General features: G+C 33.8%; 1 protein-coding gene across 1 annotated transcript; it reads left to right on the forward strand.

The window, feature by feature from the left end:
- The first annotated feature begins 527 nt into the window (after positions 1 to 527).
- On the forward strand, positions 528 to 18,375 carry LOC144849859 (uncharacterized). Its single transcript, XM_078706946.1, has 23 exons — positions 528 to 618; positions 3,941 to 4,094; positions 4,502 to 4,583; positions 5,051 to 5,176; positions 5,585 to 5,710; positions 5,980 to 6,105; positions 6,629 to 6,760; positions 6,930 to 7,055; positions 7,484 to 7,609; positions 8,089 to 8,208; positions 8,410 to 8,532; positions 9,290 to 9,412; positions 9,792 to 9,914; positions 10,245 to 10,367; positions 10,540 to 10,665; positions 12,498 to 12,593; positions 12,934 to 13,029; positions 13,334 to 13,429; positions 14,242 to 14,334; positions 14,662 to 14,763; positions 16,614 to 16,719; positions 16,966 to 17,082; positions 17,553 to 18,375. Exons 2-23 carry the CDS (start codon positions 3,975 to 3,977, stop codon positions 17,611 to 17,613), a joined length of 2,469 nt encoding a protein of 822 aa, XP_078563072.1. The 5' UTR covers positions 528 to 618; positions 3,941 to 3,974; the 3' UTR covers positions 17,614 to 18,375.
- The last annotated feature ends 996 nt before the right edge of the window (positions 18,376 to 19,371 follow it).

A 19,371-nucleotide genomic window follows, 5' to 3' on the forward strand; every position in this document is an offset into this window, starting at 1 on the left:
AAGACTTTTAGCGAGATAAGAATAATTACCATAATAATTAACCATTCGCACCAGGCCTAAGTGAAAATAAACAACAGCCTATAGAACTTAGCTTGAATGAAGTGTAAAAGTGTATACCGTAGTGAAATCTTTTTGCAATTATATTTATTTAAGCATCTGGTTCGGTAAATTATAAAGCAAACAAACCAAATTAGGGAAAGTGGTTAGGCCAGCAGCTACTACAAGCCCATGAAATATTATTATCAATAAATGATATTGATTATAATTCATGGTCGGTCAAAATGCCGTTATATTATGCCTACTATATATTATTGGAGACATGTGACTTTTTGGTTACCTACTTAAGATAGTCATGTTGACTGTCCTCGAACTTGTAATTGGAAGCGTGTAACACAATCAGCGTGTTTTAGTGGGTGGCAGTTAAGATCGATCGGTATTGTAGGCCAAAAGTTTAAATAGGTTTAAGAAGAAACACATCGCAGCATTCTTCTCTGCTCTTCAAGCTCAGTTCAGGATTACTTGGTGAAGGAACAAGGCTTATGTTGTACGTAAAGTTTTGCTATTTTTAAACACTTGCTGCTGACGAAAGAAGAATTTGGTTGCTCTGTACACTTTAAGGTATGCTTATTTTCGCAGTTGCAGGCTATATTTGCATTTCAACAGTAATATGTATAAATGCTGCAGGACTACTACATTCGAACCGTTTAATTATGTTTAACCTATAACTGTTATAATAGACCAAGCCATACATAACATGGAATATGTTCCTTTCAGTATCGTAAAGAACGGGTACATTTTATCCTATTTTTATTAATAATTGTTTTATTTGATTTATTTCCTTGTATTATTCTTCCAACCTCATTCGCCTAGTCACCTCTTTTTTTGCGATTTTAGTCCAAAGAGTTAAATAATAGCAATTTCACGTCTTGAGTGTAACAGCTGTAACACCACCTCCGGAATTGTAACCTGGCCTAGGGTGCTGATTATTATATCCCGGATATACTTTAATAAATAACGACCGGTAATTATCATTGTATTATCTTTAAAAAAGTGTTCGTTTCGACATTTTATTGTTATAATATGTTTATTTTTATTTATTTAAAAACAAAAACGTCTGGGCCTCCATAGAGTCAATGAAGCTCTATACTATAGCTCTCAAGCCTGTCCTAGTATATATCAGTAGGCCTACTTGTGTTATTCTTCCAACCTCATTCGCCTAGTCACCTCTTTTTTTTGCGATTTTAGACCAAAGATTTAAATAATAGAAATTTCACGTCTTGAGTGTAACAGTAACACCACCTCCGGAATTGTAACCTGGCCTAGGGTGCTGATTATTATATCCCGGATATACTTTAATAATAACGACCGGTAATTATCATTGTATTATCTTTAAAAAAAGTGTTCGTTTCGACATTTTATTTTTATAATATTTGTTTATTTTTATTTATTTAAAAACAAAAACGTCTGGGCCTCCATAGAGTCAATGTAGCTCTATAGCTCTCAAGCCAATGTCCTAGTATATATCAGTAGGCCTACATAGTATATACAGTAAAGATGTTTAAAAAGTACACACGACTACACCCATGCGTGTCACGAAAACAGCAAGTTTAACCTCAGGAGATCGGTTAACGAGCCGTCGTGTTTATTATATACAAATTGCTACATGACCTGCGTGTGACGTTTAACCTTGATCTATAACTATTTGATATTAAACTGTCTAAAAATTGTAAAATAATACGTTGTACAGTAGCTATATTAATATACATAAGAATTTAACTGTTGAAATTACCAATTGCCTAGTGGGAACATAAGAGGTAGACACACATAATAATTATTTAGATTAATTTTAACTTTAAAATACACGATATGCGCTTAAATTAAGAAAACAAGATATTAAACTTATTAAACACAGTAAGCTTAGCTTAAATCAGTGTTGTGTTTTTAAAACACTTCGAGATGAAATCGTTGAATAGAAAAATATAATAATCATACATTGTGATTATTATATTTTTCTATTCAACGATTTTATCTCGAAGTGTTTTTAAAACACAACACTGACTTAAGCTAAGCTTACTGTGTTTAATAAGTTTAATATCTTATTAAATTTATAAAGCTGTTGGTGATATTGTAAATGTCAACAATAGAGATAAGAAAGACAATTTATAAACTGAAACAAAAAAACAAACTACCATCTGGCATCATTGGATGTTCTATGAGTGCTTACTAAAACAAAAAATTACTTTCAATTTACACGTTCCACATTTGGTTTTATTATACTGTAGTAGTCTAGTAGTAATTACAATATCACAATGCATGTGATTCATATAGAGGAAGTTAGTTAAAGTACCAAAACATATTGAATGGTTGCTCATCAATCATCTCTATATAGATTGATTTGATTACTCGAATGATCCCCGACTACACATTTACTTTATAGTGATGCCGGAAAAGTGTAAGCCTGAGTATTTCTCACACTTTATTACTGTACTCGAAAACACAGACTACTCGCACAGTCACCATCAAAATGCAATTGGACATACAGTAACTATATTTCGGTATCTTTTATTCATCAAAAAGTATAATATACATAAAACAATTCATGGCAGTATAAACTGAATTGCGAACTGAGTAGTTCAATTCATTATACAAAATATACAGAATTAAACAAAATGAGCAATATGACTTAGTACTTTAACTATTACTAAAGTCCAATTATGTTAGTCTGTGAAAATGTGTGATTTGATGTTTGTCTACAATTATTATTTAAGCAACCGACAAAAAGTATTGCTTAGCAGAAAAAGAACACACATAAATTGTGTATTTGGTGTAGACTTGATTAAAGTCCCTAGTTATCTGTCTTTTCTTACCTCTATAGGTGTCTACACTAACAAACTCTAGCTTGCAAACTCTTAGTTTGTCAAGAAAAATTTTTAAAAGTTTGCTAGTGTAGACCAGTTTACAAACTTCTGCAAACTGCAAAAAAACAAGTTTGCAGAAGTCACACTAGCAAAAGTTTGCTTAACTGTATTCTACGTATGAAGTATTCTAAGTATTAAGCAGAACCGCCGTCTAGTTCCCAGACGATCGAGTGTCAAAGCAGTAACATATTCAAAAGTGCTGGCTATAACACAAATTACTTGACTTCGCGATTAGCCTTATATCGGGATAATCATTCAACACCTTACTTGGTAATGCTCTTTATTAATTGTTATTTTATAAACTGTGAAGTAATGCATAATTTAATTTCCTAATGGTTATTAAGTTGGCACTTTGTAGTGAGTTATGTATGTTAATGAACTTATGCAACCATCAAAGTTTTTAGAAATTTCTAGGTCGTTTTAATCAAATGGGTAGGATGATTCATATAGTTCTTTATAAGTCGTATTTTGTTACAAAAAGATTTGTTGGTGCATTTTGTAATATGACTTCCATGATCCTTTGACAACCAACAATTGTTTTTCGTCGATCCTTTACAAAAACACAGTAATTAACACAGTAACATGGTAATTTCATCCGATTCCCAGTGCTTTATCTCCACATACTATCTATTTCCGAAGTATCATAGGAATATTTGGTAATACAGCATCTCATTTATGTGATGTGATGCCTGTATCATGTAAGGTTTGAGATTAAGGGTTAAGTTACTATTAGATACATGTGAAACACCGAAAATCGGCTGGTAATTTGTTGACCACACCAAAACGATATTTGTTCTGTCAAAAAGGATTAGGTTTCCACTCTTCATCAAGATTTTGATAATGTAGATATTAAGCAACGCTTAGTGTATCTTCGGTGAAATGCAGCGATGACGACAACGAGATGAGATACAGCGTTTAGTACGAGAACACTGAGACGAGATTTGGGTGCAATCCGTATTGTTCCTTTCTGAAATTACTTCTAAGGAGACTTTCAACAATTCGAATTATATTTTGTCCTTTAGTTGCTGCATTCCATCAATTTAACATCCAACTAACATGGAGTTTCTAAAGGCATTACTTATTATATGTATCTTAATGTCGGCAAGTTACAGTGAAGAACTAGATGAGACAATAATGTTGACAGCTCGATATGAAGAGACTATTTCAGATGAAAAGGTAATGATTATAGGAAGATGTCGAAGACTATACTTAAACTCTGTCTACAATATCAAACTTTATGTGACAAAAAAAATGAGATGTGCCCATGGACACGATGACGCCATATCACTACCATATTCAAAGGCTCTGTCTGCACTACCATTATTTGGGCACATCGCACTTTTTTGTCAAACTAGTTTGATAGTGTAGACAGCTAAGACGGAGATTAGTGATAATAATGATGATAGTGGTAAAAATGATGTAGATGAAGATATGAAGATTATCATCTACTGTAATTGTGAAAATTGTTCTAAAACCATCATGTTAGTGGCAATGATTCGCTGTTGGAATGGATTGAAATACATTAACTAAACGTCAATTAATAATTATTTTAAAACCAGCCTGATGAAATCATAATTTTACAGGAATTTGCAAGTGAAACTGGAACAGGAAGTCCAGATTTAGTAACAATGACAGAATCACAAATCAAGATGTACACTACATCGGGTTAGTAAATCAAAAGTAAATCACATATTATTATAGATTTCTCAATGTTTAAAAATGATGGAAAAATGGTAAGCTTCAATTTGTGTTTAACAAATATAAAGCATTTTTTCATGAAAAGCCATCTATTTTGTTGTTTTGCTTTGTTTTTACCTTTTGTGTCTTGTCATTCTTATTATCGGTCTCTTTAAAACGTATCATAAATAAATAAAGAAGGTATACACATAAACAATTTGCTTTCATATTTTACAATGCACTGTCGTCACTCAATCATTCTTGTGGGTTTCCTTTATTGTAACAAAATAATTATGTTCTGTTACCTTTCGATCATAATTCAAGTTCAACTTATATCGTGTTTATTAAATCTAAAATTCGTTTAGTTAGTTGCGAGGGCTTCATATATGTATTTATTATTATTTATTTATATTTACTAATCTATCAACCGTGCTTTTTTTGCTAATATACTTTAGATCAATGTTTGATCGACAATGGCGGATGTAGTGATTTATGTTTAGCACTGCCAGATATGTCCACCATACAATGTGAATGCCAAGCAGATGGATTCAAACTTGGCCTAGATGAAAAGACGTGTGAAGGTAAGCTCGAACAGGTCTGGGAACGATAGGAGAGAATTTTTCTTTTTTCTATTCTACGCAAATTCTTTTGTTTCAAAATTCATTTCACATTAAATTAGGTAGGGGGGATTTCAGAAGAAAAATAATACAGTATATAAATAATATATAATACAGTATTATAAAGAAACTTCATTTACGGTATTTGCAGTCCTTGTTCCCTATTTCAAAATACTTGATCCTAGACTAAAATGTGTAGGCGTATATCATATTTAGAATATAAGAACGGGGAAAACACCCCAGGGCGGTTAAATGTATTTTCCAGTCACAGTTGTCGTCATTTCGATACACATGTGCATGAATACATGAAATATGTATGGCCCGTATAATGGACAGTAAGGACTATTACTATGTATACGTATTTTATTTTAGATATTGACGAATGCGTTGAGCTTGTTGCATCGTGTAATGTAGATGAGGTATGTCATAACACACCTGGTTCATACCAGTGCCATTGTCCAGAGGGTTTCAATAGAAGATACGACGGAGCATGCCAAGGTAACCCGAGCAACTAAACCTAATTCTTTAACTCATGACATCGATGGCTAGGCACCAGGTGCAACGACTTCGGATAAAGCTCGGTTTAACATTAAGCCACTAGCTGCAGCTGTTTGCAGAAACGCGTTTTCGTTCGCAGTGTTAGGCAATGTTAATATAATTAGCCATGGTTTTGACACGTTAGGAAGAACGTCTCGCATATCAAAATTTCGATGTCGTTTTAGTATACTTCAACATTGATTATCATGTGTTTTTGTGGTATTTTTTAGATGTTGACGAATGTACAGATCCCTTTATCTGCCAAGCTCATTCATCGTGCCGCAACACACTTGGATCTTATGTTTGTCTGTGTAACTCAGGATTCATTGCTGACGAAAACGGGAATAAGTGCGAAGGTAACATTAGTGTGTGGATTAAAGAGAAAAAAACACACATAGTTGTCGGGTAGATGTTCAGGGAACACTGATACTATTTACTTTTCCCTGGTATGAAAATGACAATTCAGCAGTAGGCGCTGCTGCGGAAGACGGTCTTTTTGGTTCGTATCCAGCGTATCCGAATTTGCTGGAGACAAAAAAACGCAAACCACCACTTTTGAAAATTAAATTAATTAATTCCAGTACAATGTTGCTAAGTTATTATTTATTTTTTTTGTTGGTCTTATTGCCACATCCAAATTTTTTATCTTTAGATTTATTTTTCGATTTTGTTTAAATATTGTCTATACTTTTCTATTCATTTAAAAATGTTTCATGTATTTTAAACTGATTAACAAAGATTTTCTGAATTCTATTTTTATATGAATTAGACTATGGGAATAAAATATAAATTGAATTGTATTATGCCACCACCTTCATAGATAAAAATAAGAACTATTCCAATATGTCTTTTGTAAAATGTATTTTTTTTCTCTCTGAGATGTCAATGAATGTCAATTTGCTAACCTGCTGATCTATCTTTGTGGTGAGCATTCAACGTGTGAAAATTCACCTGGCTCTTACATATGTGATTGTGTTGATGGATTCGTCTCAAATGGAGGACTTTGTCAAGGTACCGTTACTGTATATGTCACAAGCGTGTGGCGATGTATGTCTTAGAATTATAACCATTTATACCTTGCACCAAAACAAACACAACATGTCTTCGTAAATATTACACATACTATAAGTGAATTGTAACCACCTAAGATGTACATTAATACAATTATTCTCGGTTTTAGATATTGATGAATGCGCAGTAAGGTCTGACGTGTCATGTGACTCCAACTCGACTTGTCTCAATACATACGGTAGCTTTGACTGCGTGTGTAACGAGGGTTACAGAGAGACGTTTACAGGCTGTCAAGGTAAAGATTCAATTACAGTACTGTATTATTCAACTATCATACTATAATACACGTTATGTCCCAAAGCCTTTTACAAACAAATGAACAATTAGCATTCATTTTTGTTGACGTTCTATATAACAAACAAGTTCTTGTTTGAGCATGCGATAATGCTTTTGTAATACATGCAACGTATTCAAATATGCCACAACATAAATTGTAAAATGTTGTTAAGAAGTTTTTAGTCTATAGAGGGCCTACCTCCTCTGTATGGTTTTTATACAGTTTATTTAAAAAAACAAGTACAGTACCGTATACTTTATCAACGGTCTACGGTGTTACTAATGATAAAGTCCCTTTGATTATATTATTTTACTGTTTTGAGTGACCCTCAAAACAAGATAATATGCCTACAGTGGTGCTATAGACCATACATTTTATTTCAACAGATATAGATGAATGTATGAGTGCTGATTCTTTATTGTGCCCAGGGGTTAGTCTCTGCAAAAACGTGCCTGGATCATATGAATGCGTCTGTCCTGTTGGTTATTCAGGAAACGGTACATTCTGTACAGGTAATATACCTACGTATCCTTTAGGTTTAGGTCGGAATCAACCAAAAGCGTCTGGGTAATAACACTACCTCAGCAGCCAGTTAGATCTTTCGGTAAACAGGTTAATAGTTTCCATTTTTCCGTAAAGACGCGATGAAGAAATCATGAATTATTCATTATTTAATCTGACCATGGAAATAATCCATATAGTCTACTGACTCACCTAACTCTCTGAATAACTTCTATCACTATGAAAATGATATACAAAGCACACAGTAAGACTCGATGGAAAGTGTGCTAAAAATAGGTCAAAAATGTGTCTTACGTTACGCATATTCTATGAGGTAGAGCAATAAATAATGAATAATATCTTAATCGACTATTTACTACTACACCGTAACCAGATGTTTGAAGCCGATGATAATGAGGGACCACAACGAACGGTGGTACAAGGACCAATATTGTATTGTATTGTAATAATGTATTCTGCATTAACACAGATATAAACGAATGTAACCTGTCACATGACTGCCATTATTATGCCCGTTGCTACAACGTAGAAGGCTCGTATATCTGTCAATGTATACCAGGTTTCCATGGCGACGGCAGGAATTGCATTGGTAAATATTTTATGTTGTCTATGTATACAGTATTTAGATCTTTATAATTGTTTGTTACATGCAAACATAATAATATACTTGCAATTATTATAGAATTAAGTATGTTAAAATATTTTATTTATTTATTTAATATAAAATATTCAACTAAAAAATATTAGGTCGGTAATGATCGTTAAAAATAATGATTTTGTATTACATTAGATTCGAACGAATGCACTGTTGGAAATGGTGGTTGTGATCAGGTGTGTATCAACATTCCAGGTAGCTATGTATGCAGGTGTCAAATCGGATATAGAATGAACTCAGACACCGCCGTTTGTGAAGGTAAATGTGTTGAGATATATTGGCCTATAACATTGGTTCACCGATGAATCATTCAATGGGTAGTAGCTAAAATAATTTGGTATATCGAAACTTCAACAAAGTACACTCGATGAGTCCACAAAAGTAAAATACAGTATGTGAAAATGGGTGGATTGATGCATATTCATAAGATTACTAGTCGGCTATAGATTGCGGAATACTAGACGATGAATACTTTATAAATATACCAATACTTCGAAGACAGTTTCGTTAAGCTGTCTTAAAATTAAGTTTACTGGTTTATATGAAATACTAAATAATTATCTATTAACTTATATTCACAGAAACCAGATATAATATTGTTTTTTAAAGAAAACTACATTAATATGATCAAATAAATGGTGCCTACTATGTCGTCGCAGAAACTAGTTCCATTGTATTTTCTACAATTATAGAACGATCCCAAATGAAGATAAACTGTTGTCAATTAAATGGCGCCCTCTGTATCGTCACACAAACTGGTTCACATTAAATGGCGCCCTCTATATCGTCACACAAACCGGTTCCATTGTTTTTTTGTACGTAATAACCCAAATAAAATGAATAATATAGTTGTATAGTAACTATTATCAGGGTGACTTATATATCGTCATATAGTAAAAAGTAATGTCCAAAGGTACAATATATTATTGTTGGCTATATTACTGAGACCTTTGTTTTAAAATTATTATGATGATAGTAGTATTGTAGTAGTATGTTTTTTCTTTGTTTATTATAGATATAGACGAATGTCTCGTATATGATAAATTGTGCAATCAGACTTGTGTCAACACAGAAGGCTCATATGAATGCAGGTGTAACGATGGATTTCAAATTAGTGTTAATCGTCGTGACTGTACTGGTGAGTTAGGCCTAAGACATTAGTATTTGCTATTATGTATTTGCATGTATTAGCCAGTGAGAGTTATCGCCATTGCCAGATCTAAGGGCTGACGTCTGCACCACTCATAATTTCAAAAGAAACAATAAACCATATATTAATATAACATTATTCTTGAAATAAAAAATGTTAACGGCCTTTCTTCTACCTCCCTAATTTAATGTTCTAGAACAAACCTCCACTAATAATAGGCTTACAGTATTGAAATTCGTATGTTATTGATGGTGATTTAATGGTTAGCAATTATAAAACAAAAGTATTAATGACAGCTGGTACTATACTATTGGTTAGGATGTTTTCTTCTTCATCTATTTTATTTTGTTTTCAACTTTGGTCTTAGATTACGATGAATGTTTAATCAAAAACGGTGGATGCCAACAAACATGTATTAATACACCTGGAAGTTGGAAGTGTGATTGCGGCGACTCATTTTATCTTAGGTCGGACGGTCGGACATGCGACGGTATTATAGTACTTATTAGGGAGCTTGCGATATGCGACGATCGGTCAGGTAAATCGATGTGTAGTTGGCTGTCGCCTGGACCTAGAAAAAACCATCAAAATGCTGTCGAGAAAAGGAGCAAGAAAACACGGCTCAATATCCCCGCATACGCACAATGAATTAACATTACATAGTCTGGTGATTGTCGCAAGTCGAAAGTTTCCTACATATATATATATTTATCGCGATGGCAATTTTATATCAACAACATTATTGACATTTGTTTTTAGGTAAGTATGTTGCAGTTCTATATGTATCTATATATATTTATGATTATTATTATCATTACAGTAATAACGTCATGCAGCATCAAGAATGGAGGGTGTAAACACATTTGTAAGTTCGGTCAACAAGGGTTAAAGTGTAGTTGTCGGAAAGGCTACGTACTTAATGAGGATTTGGTCAGTTGCGATGGTAAGTTATTGCTGAAACTAGCACGTATACGTATATCTGTATTTTCCTTGAACTGTAATATTGATACACATAAAAGTGATATACAACGTATTTGTTTGTCCCAGTTCAGTTTTAACTAGTAACTTGATGGTTATCGTGATAACGTGTTACTTAATATATGGTTATCATGTAGATATAAATGAATGCGCAGACGCAAACGGAGGTTGTGAACAGAAATGTGTTAACTCGGTTGGAAGTTATGAATGCGAGTGCAAGCCTGGGTACAGGGTCAAGATCGGGTTAGATCACGAATGTGAAGGTAATCAATACATCTACATTAATAGTATTATTACTATCAATATGATTTAAGTTACAGTCACTTCTAGTCCATGACCCATTTTAAGAACGTAATAGTGTTTCAAATTCTGAATAATATAATCAACATTATAAAAATACTGTGCATCTATATATAAATTATGGTTAATTCTGACATAGGCGAGCACAATGCAAAAACTTCGGTACAAATCTTCGCCTTGGATACCTACCTTATCTATCTTAGATGTACCGCGAAAAGTAGATTTTATAACATTAGTGTTCAGTTCGACGCTATTGTTCCATATTTCTATCTTAGGAAGATATTATAAAGAGTTTTGTAACCAAATTTATGATTTCAACAGTAGATTTTCAACTCAATTTCAATTCTTCGCGGTCAAAGTAATTTCCGGGTTCACCTTGCAACAACCTGGTTTCAACTATTTTCTCTCTTTTAAACACAAGGGAGCAGTTAAAATAATAGATTTGATCCTAAAGGTGACTGGAAACAGGCACTTTCCATCAATCAATACAGTGTCCCTTTGGAAAAAGGATAACAAAACAGATAGTAGGACTGGAGCTTAAGTTGGCCATTAGTCATAGCCATTTCAGTTTTTTGTTTATTTTAGGAACGGACCGCGCGTGTGTGAAGGTACAGTAGTTAAAAAATAAAAATTATACTGCAAATTAATAATGATCAAATTAAATATATGCCATAAAAATCGGAATATATTATGGGAAATAGTATTATAAAATTACATAAGGAGAGTTGACATTTTGTTTAAAATCGAGTGAAATCCCGATAGCTGAGTTTTATTGAATAAGCTGGCAGGAATAACTGTAGGCTATCTGTGTCCCGTTAGGACCGAGATGTCTGCCCATGTTGCAAGCCGTAATGAATGAATGGGCCCACTCTGTCACGGCAGTTAGTTTCAAAAGATGTTTAAATTAAATAATGTATTAATAATTATTAGGATGGTATTTATTTGAATAAACGCCTCTCCAATAAAACATCCGTTTGAATAATAATCCCTCCCCCCCCCCCCCCCCAACCCAACTATCTAATAAACGTCCACCCACATTTATAATAACACAATTATACTATTTGTAGTAGAATTCATCGCACTGTTATCTACAATTTACCAAGCATTTGTTATTCTTTTTTACCACTTTTTCATATCTATTAGATAGTTGATTTAATTTGATTATAAATGTTACCATATTATTAAAACTAAAAAAATTAACATATATCCGTCGAATAAGCACCTCCCCCAAATGAACTCCGCCTCCCCAAAGGGCCCTACCAAACAATAAACACTATACTTTAAAATGTTATTAATCATCTAAAACAATGTGAAACAGAGTATAGTTTAGTTTTACGAATGTCAAGCATTTTCAATAATGGTAACCGACAGAAAACGTACAAGGAGAACATTTTTATCATTCCGAGAACCATCGTCTACACTTCCTAGAGGGGGAGCGAGCGAAGTGAGCTCACCCTCTAGTACTAGATTAATTTGATAAATCAGATGATGACCATATGATGACATTATGACAAGGCATAGGCAAATTAGAGCCACCAACGGTTTATGATGAGTTTAACCAGGGAAGAGTGAATTTCCCTGATTCATATTTTCGAATACTCCTGATAAAATTTTATTTTAGAATTAGTACCCAAAACCCTTACTAGAATATGTGTGGTGAAAAGCTTTTCCAACTGTCTTAGACATAATTATAGGCATACCTACTATGTCAATTAGTCAAACTGGTTTTGTATTGGCGCCCATGGTAATTATTGAAATTGATTGATTTGATGAATGATTTTTGTTTACATTTCAGTAATGTGCTTTCCCCCGTGTATGAATGGTGGCGTGTGCACGGGACCTAATCGCTGTTTATGTGCTCGAGGCTATGCAGGAGATACATGCTCAACCCGTGAGTTAAAAGTACACGTTTTCGCGTGTAATGTCCGACCTGCCGACTGCTTACTTGCGTAGCTTTGCTTAATTGAAACTGACGGACTCATGTTTGTTTCCTTATTCTTACTCTATGCTTACTTTTCTGACAGACTGACTGCATGCTCATTTTTGCTTCTTGATTTTGTGTGATACTTATCTTGACACCCTGTTCCGCCATGACTATTGTTCCACTGTATTCTGCCAGACGGAATAACTTCTGTTAGCTTTCAGTAAAAAAATGTATCAAATTAAGATTCATCGGTAAATCAATATTTTAATACGATAATTTCAAATTAAAATTTTTTAATTAATTTCAGCCCATTGTGAACCTCATTGCGCACATGGAGGACAATGCATACGTAACAACATGTGCAGGTGCGTTAATGGATATTCCGGCACTGGCTGTCAGAAACGTAAGTTATTCATCTGTACCAACGTTATCATTGGTTCTCCTCAACTTGTTTTAACCACATTCTATCCCTAGTTTTATGGCGCTAATTACTTATGTTTTACTTGTCGTAAGAATCTTATTGGCCGACAACACGGGCTCATAACATCATTGTGTGCGTACTTCAAAGAGTGTGAATTTAATAGATTTGTTCGCATGTACCGATAACATGACAAGTAGAAACAAGATATTTTTAATAGAAAATGAAGAAAAAAATATTGTTTTGGTCTATACATTATGATTGATAAAACTACCGTTTTCACCAACAGCGGTCTGTCGAATCACATGCCGAAATGGAGGCGTTTGTGTGGGACCAGACACGTGTCAGTGCCCATCGGGATACACAGGCAGCTATTGTCAGAAGGGTAATTCAATTTCAATTCAATTTCTTTTTATTTCGGAAATACCATCCATATTAATAAACATATAAACAGAAAGAAAAAAAAATCGTAAACTCTAAACTTAAGTATATAGAATGGTTCTCCATCTACAATACATTTTGGAGTTATGGGGCATATGTTTGCAAACACAAGCAACAAGGATATTACCACTATTCAACATAAGTTGCATGAAACCATAGGTAGATTTTTGCATGTACTCATTAAAGGAAGGAACACCATGTTCAATAAACATTGCACTGGCACTACTACTTCTAGAGACATTAAGTATACGGCGCAGAGCATTATTGTAGCATACATTAAGAGATCTAATAGTCTTCATACGATAGTAATAAGAACCAATTATGCAATTTAGGGAATCGCCCATAGTGTATCTTCCAGAAGAGTTAAGGGCTTATTGTACTGATCCATCTCAGTCCCTGTCATGGACCGAATTCTCGACACGGAGAAGAGAAATAAAAGTAGCTGTATGTGTCGTCACATGTGCGCAATTCAGCTCAGTTACGTTGCAATACACAGGTTATTCCCAACGTTGAAACACAAACTTTATAATTCCGAAAACCAAGATCACAAGAGTTGATTCATGAACCATTGCCGGTCGTCCTAGATTTGTCTAATGACGCTACTGAGGTCGTTTTCGTCTCAATATGTTCCTAGTTCAGGTTGTAGTTTGTAAGGTCAAAGTAGATATGTTATGGTTGTTAAAACAATGAAAGCTTATTGGAAGTCTTTCGATATAGCCTAACTCGCTCAGTTTGTTTTCTTTTTTGTTTTACTAGCGGCATGTGTACCTAGCTGCCAGAACAACGGAATTTGTTACAATGAAAATTGTATTTGTCTCACAGGATTCACCGGAACGCGATGCCAATACGGTTGGTTTGTTTATATTTCGTTTCCTTTCAATACAATTCCCAAATCAAAGTATTCGTTACCTTTATATCTTAAAACATGTTCCAAGTTTCAGCTCCTTACCGATCTTGAACATATGTCTGATAATATATCACACGTGTGTCATTGAAAAGTTCAAAGTTGTTTTCAGCAGACAAGAAATTTCTGGGTTGTTTGTTTTCGCTAGAATGGGTGCTATGTTGTTATCGTTTGGCGTATTTACCATATTTATTGATAGTTTCGTTTTTGTCGTATATGATATATGTAGATTTTGTATTGATTTTGTATATTTCTATACTATGCATCTTTAGAAATACCCTCTTGCTCAGCACAGTGTTTAAATGGCGGAAGGTGTGTAGGCAGGAATAAATGTAGATGTCGTGCCGGTACTAGCGGATCTAGATGTCAAATACGTAAGTATGAGCAAGACTAAAAGTTGGTTCCCACTAGGAGGTGATCCATTGCGTCGTGTTGGTCAAATTACTTGCGTTATGCTTACGTCATTGCGTTGCATCCCAGTGAGAACCAAACTTAAAAATCACGTCATCAATAGTATAGTTCATTGCTACATCTTGGTGATTGATCATAAGAGGTCAGTGAAATGATGATTGGGCTATACAGACTAAGTAATGTCCATTGGTAGTAAGGATGTTACTGTCCTTTCCATTTAGTGTGTATCCAATCGCCGGTACATTGTTGATAACGTCCAGGAAGCACCATTTTCTTATCCATTTTCTTACCATTTAGTCAGGCTCGCCGATTCTACGTCCAAATATGCGTCTATCCAGAATAAAGATGCAAATCCACTTTTTATGCCATTTTCAATGTCAAATGGCAATTCTTGATTGTCGTATCTGATGGCCGATGCTTGAGGTAGTGTGATGATAGCAAGTCCATATTATTTGAATAATTGTAATTCTCATCATCAGAATCATTTTTCATATTTTCGTCATCTTTGACATTATGGAAACAACACAGGACGTATTTTCTAAAGAAGCCTGAAATACCTGACCGACTGAATATTGAACAAATAATTACTAGGTTTTTTTGTATTTTTGGGTTATTTTTCATCGGAAATAATCATTATACTTTATCAGCGTTAGAAGCAAATGGGAAGCACATAAATTTAATTTACATGATTGAATTAACAAACAAAATGGCTAGTACAAAATTATTCAGAAATTACTTTTTACTTCAGAAAAAACTGTTCTTAAAACAACAACAAAAAAACAACCAATTCTTTATTATATTGAAATATAATATACAGTATTTTACATATTGCTTACCTCTGGAGGTTTAAGAGGGAAAACAATTGTTGATTGAAAGTATGTAATTAAGACAGAAAGTATTCAATCTATTAATTATTATAACAAAAAACAGAAAATGATTCTTCGTGTATTCCCAGTGTACCGACGTTCTTTCTTTTGTATTTGGCCTAGTAGGTATAGTCTTAATACACATTTACCAAATAATTAAATATCCCTAATTTTATTTTTTTTAATGGACTTTACTTTAAATTAATAGGCTAACAATAAACTAACTTACTGAGCTTTGTAGATTGCGTGTGCACTCTTGAAAATTCATCCAAGTTATGTTTTGTTTAGTTGTCATGCAGTTCCCTTTGTAACTATCGTTACCCTGACACGCGCGTGCGTATGGAATTGTGCGCGCAAGAAACGGAAGCGGTGAAACGCTGATGGCGTATTTTCTTGGCTCTCTTCAGAGAGAGTCATATTGGAGGAATAATATTTAATAATATTGTAATATATGGCTCTGGCTTTCTTAAAAGTTAGACATACTAGCTTTAAATGAGTAAAGTCAGATTTGTGAATAAAGTGTAATGACATATTCGACACACTTTTCTTTTTCTCCACTTTTATTAATTTTTTTTTGCACATTTAGTACAATCACAGAGGTATGAAAAAAAGGAAAACATTATTTATAAAATATTTTTAAAACATAACATATTTAAGTCTTTTAGTCGTATTGGCGCGCACATAACTTTCTATAGATTAATATAGGCCTAAAGTATGTTCATATCATGAAGTAAAGTAGTGTTTTTTTTCAAAACTTTTCTAATGTAGGTTTAAGGGGACCTAGCAAAGAACTACATGCATTAGTCTTCAACGTTAGCATTGTACCAAGATAACGTTTTCTTATGACAAGAAAGACAAAGACACCACTTTACTTTTAATGTGTTAAACATTTTATTCTTTTTGTATGTAAAACAAAATAACTCTCTCTTTTGTATTGCCTTGTTCAGTTGAAGTAAAGGCATGCAAACCATCTTGTCGGCAGATGGGTGTATGTCTTCCCGGTAATAAATGTGAATGTCCTGCGGGGACTACGGGGCACAGATGCGAAATAAGGTTAGTTTAATATTATAATGCCAGTTGGTGAATGCCTTTGATGTTGTAAGAGAAGATAGTAAAATAGTATGTATAGTTGTATGGTGCATGATTAGGCTTAACCAAATAGTTCGTCTGCTGTCTAATTTTATTTTGGGAGAGGCTGGTGGAAAACGGTGTTTTAAGTTATTTATAGGATTGTGGATCATTATAGATCATAACATTACAGGTAATATTTCGATTTGATTTTGTATTATTATAATTTAGGACATGTCCGCTTCAGACTTACCAACAGAGCGTGAAACAATTTAAACGGGTTTACAAGCTGGAGAAATACCAGGGACCATGTGGAACGTTCGGATTTAGAATTTGCACTAAATATAGGTAATACATAGACTGACTGGCGTGTTGACAGATTACCTAAAGTCATGGCTGCCACTCTCTGTGGCATTGACGAATGACAATAAAACTGCCCAACCGACATACCGACGGGCTTGACTGACCAATTACTTACATAATAACATGCGGACAGACCGGGTGTCTAGAAAACTAAGATATCTTAGGTCTTAGTTTTCTAAATCTTAGTTTTCTAGACATCCATCATCGGATCTAGAAAACTAAGACCTAAGATATCTTAGTTTTCTAGATCTAGAAAACTAAGATATATTAGGTCTTAGTTTTCTAAATCTTAGTGTTCTAGACACCCGGACAGACCGGCTGCTTATACAACTAAACACCGCACTCGTTCATATCAAATTGTTTATATACGTGTAGTTTATAGGCCTATTATTATAACTAACTATTCTAAAAATTGTGTTTACTCCATGATTGTTTTCATTTTTATCATTTTGAAGAATTACAAATAAGCCTGTGGAAGTGACGGTATACCGAAGTGGCTATCGCATTAGCTGTTAGAAGGAATCTCAACCAAAATCAGAAGCGCAAAAAAATGGAAGTTGAGATGATGTCTTCAGGAATCCAGGATTTCGCTCAAAATGGGAAATCAACTTCGGCCATATTACTGCTTGTAAAATCTATACACAATATGCTGTTTAAAAAAAATATATTCCACTTGTTATCTGTTTGTTGTTTGATAGTGTATGCTGGTCTGGGAGAGTTGCACAGGTGGGTTAGGAAATTGGGAAGAGCTTTTATTCATTAGCCGTTGCCAGAACTATTCCAACTCAAGTTTTATATTATGATATTTAAAATAAAAACATGCGATTTTGATTTAATTGTTATTATTGTTCAAACGCAGACATGTAATGTAGGCCATACTGTTAAAGCTGTGAAACGTTTTAATAAGAACATGAATAAATAAAAAATGTGTGTAAATTTATAATTTATACACCAGCACACAATATTTAGGCCCTAATATTATATACTGTACATACAATTTGAATGCATTTTTTGCTTTTATCCGTTCCTGCAAAATCCTCGATTGTCACAGTATGTTCTTTATGAAGACTCGAAATGCAAACAAAAAGAAACTGCCTTATTTGAGAGGAGGAAACTGTAATCGATATCGTGCCGTTTCGCATACCACGTTGTACATTGCTAGTTTTACCTCTTTGTTTACAGTCTTACGAAATTTTAATATTTCTTACACTATGTGAAACGTGTTCATAAGTGTGCCTTAAAAACCAGACGGGTTTTTGATTCTTTATTAGTAAGTAGTAGTAGGGATTTCGGTGGTTATAAGCTTTAAACTATTTCATATCTAAACGAATTGAAGTTTTTAAAATTTGAATTATTATTTTTATACACTATAATTATTATATTATATAATAAACAATAAGTAGAAACTTACTGAGCTTTGTAGATTGCGTGTGCACTCTTGAAAATTCATCCAAGTTATGTTTTGTTTAGTTGTCATGCAGTTCCTCTTGAGACCATCGTTACCTTGGCACAAGCGCGCGAGTAAGAAAATGTGCGCACAAGATAGAAATGCGTTACTCTATAAAATTATCCCATAGAAGGATGGGAAAAAACGTTTTCTGAATCTACAATCAATTAATACTAAAAATAATAATTTATTAATTTCAATTCATTTATTTTTTATTTAATAATCCTTCACATAGGCCTATAGGCCTAAAAATATAACATATAATAACTCTTTACAGAACTGTACAAAACAATCACACATTGACCTGGTGATTTATTTGGGAAACGCTTTTTTGAAACAAAGTGATGTGCATACTCTATAGTAAAAGAGGAGGACATTATTGAAAGAGATGACATCAAGAAGCAATTCTTATTTCAACCCTGTGAACTATATGGCTTTTGGACATGTAGCAGTGTGAGTGTTGAGGCCATTGTTTTTGTTGAAACTGAACTTGTATTACCTATAACAGTTACACAAATATCTTAAATGGAAAACATCTCTAAAAAGGACGTCACAGAAGCATATACAGTACTACTAACTCTGCTTTCTCTCTACAACTTCTGACACTTTCTAGAAAAAATGCAGACAGAGAAAGAGATTCTAAGTGACGATTCATTTTGTTAAGACGCTGAACATAAAGATATTAACTTGAATACAGAGAGTCGACGAAATCTAAATGATGTTGTTAAACTATCCCTATATGTCAGAGACACAAGACAACGATATCTGTACACATGAAAATATTTCTTTGCTCATGACCACCTGAACTACGGCCGGTTACTTCCGCT

Source organism: Antedon bifida, chromosome 8, assembly GCF_963402885.1.
Source record: "Antedon bifida chromosome 8, ecAntBifi1.1, whole genome shotgun sequence".
Lineage (NCBI taxonomy): Eukaryota > Metazoa > Echinodermata > Crinoidea > Comatulida > Antedonidae > Antedon > Antedon bifida.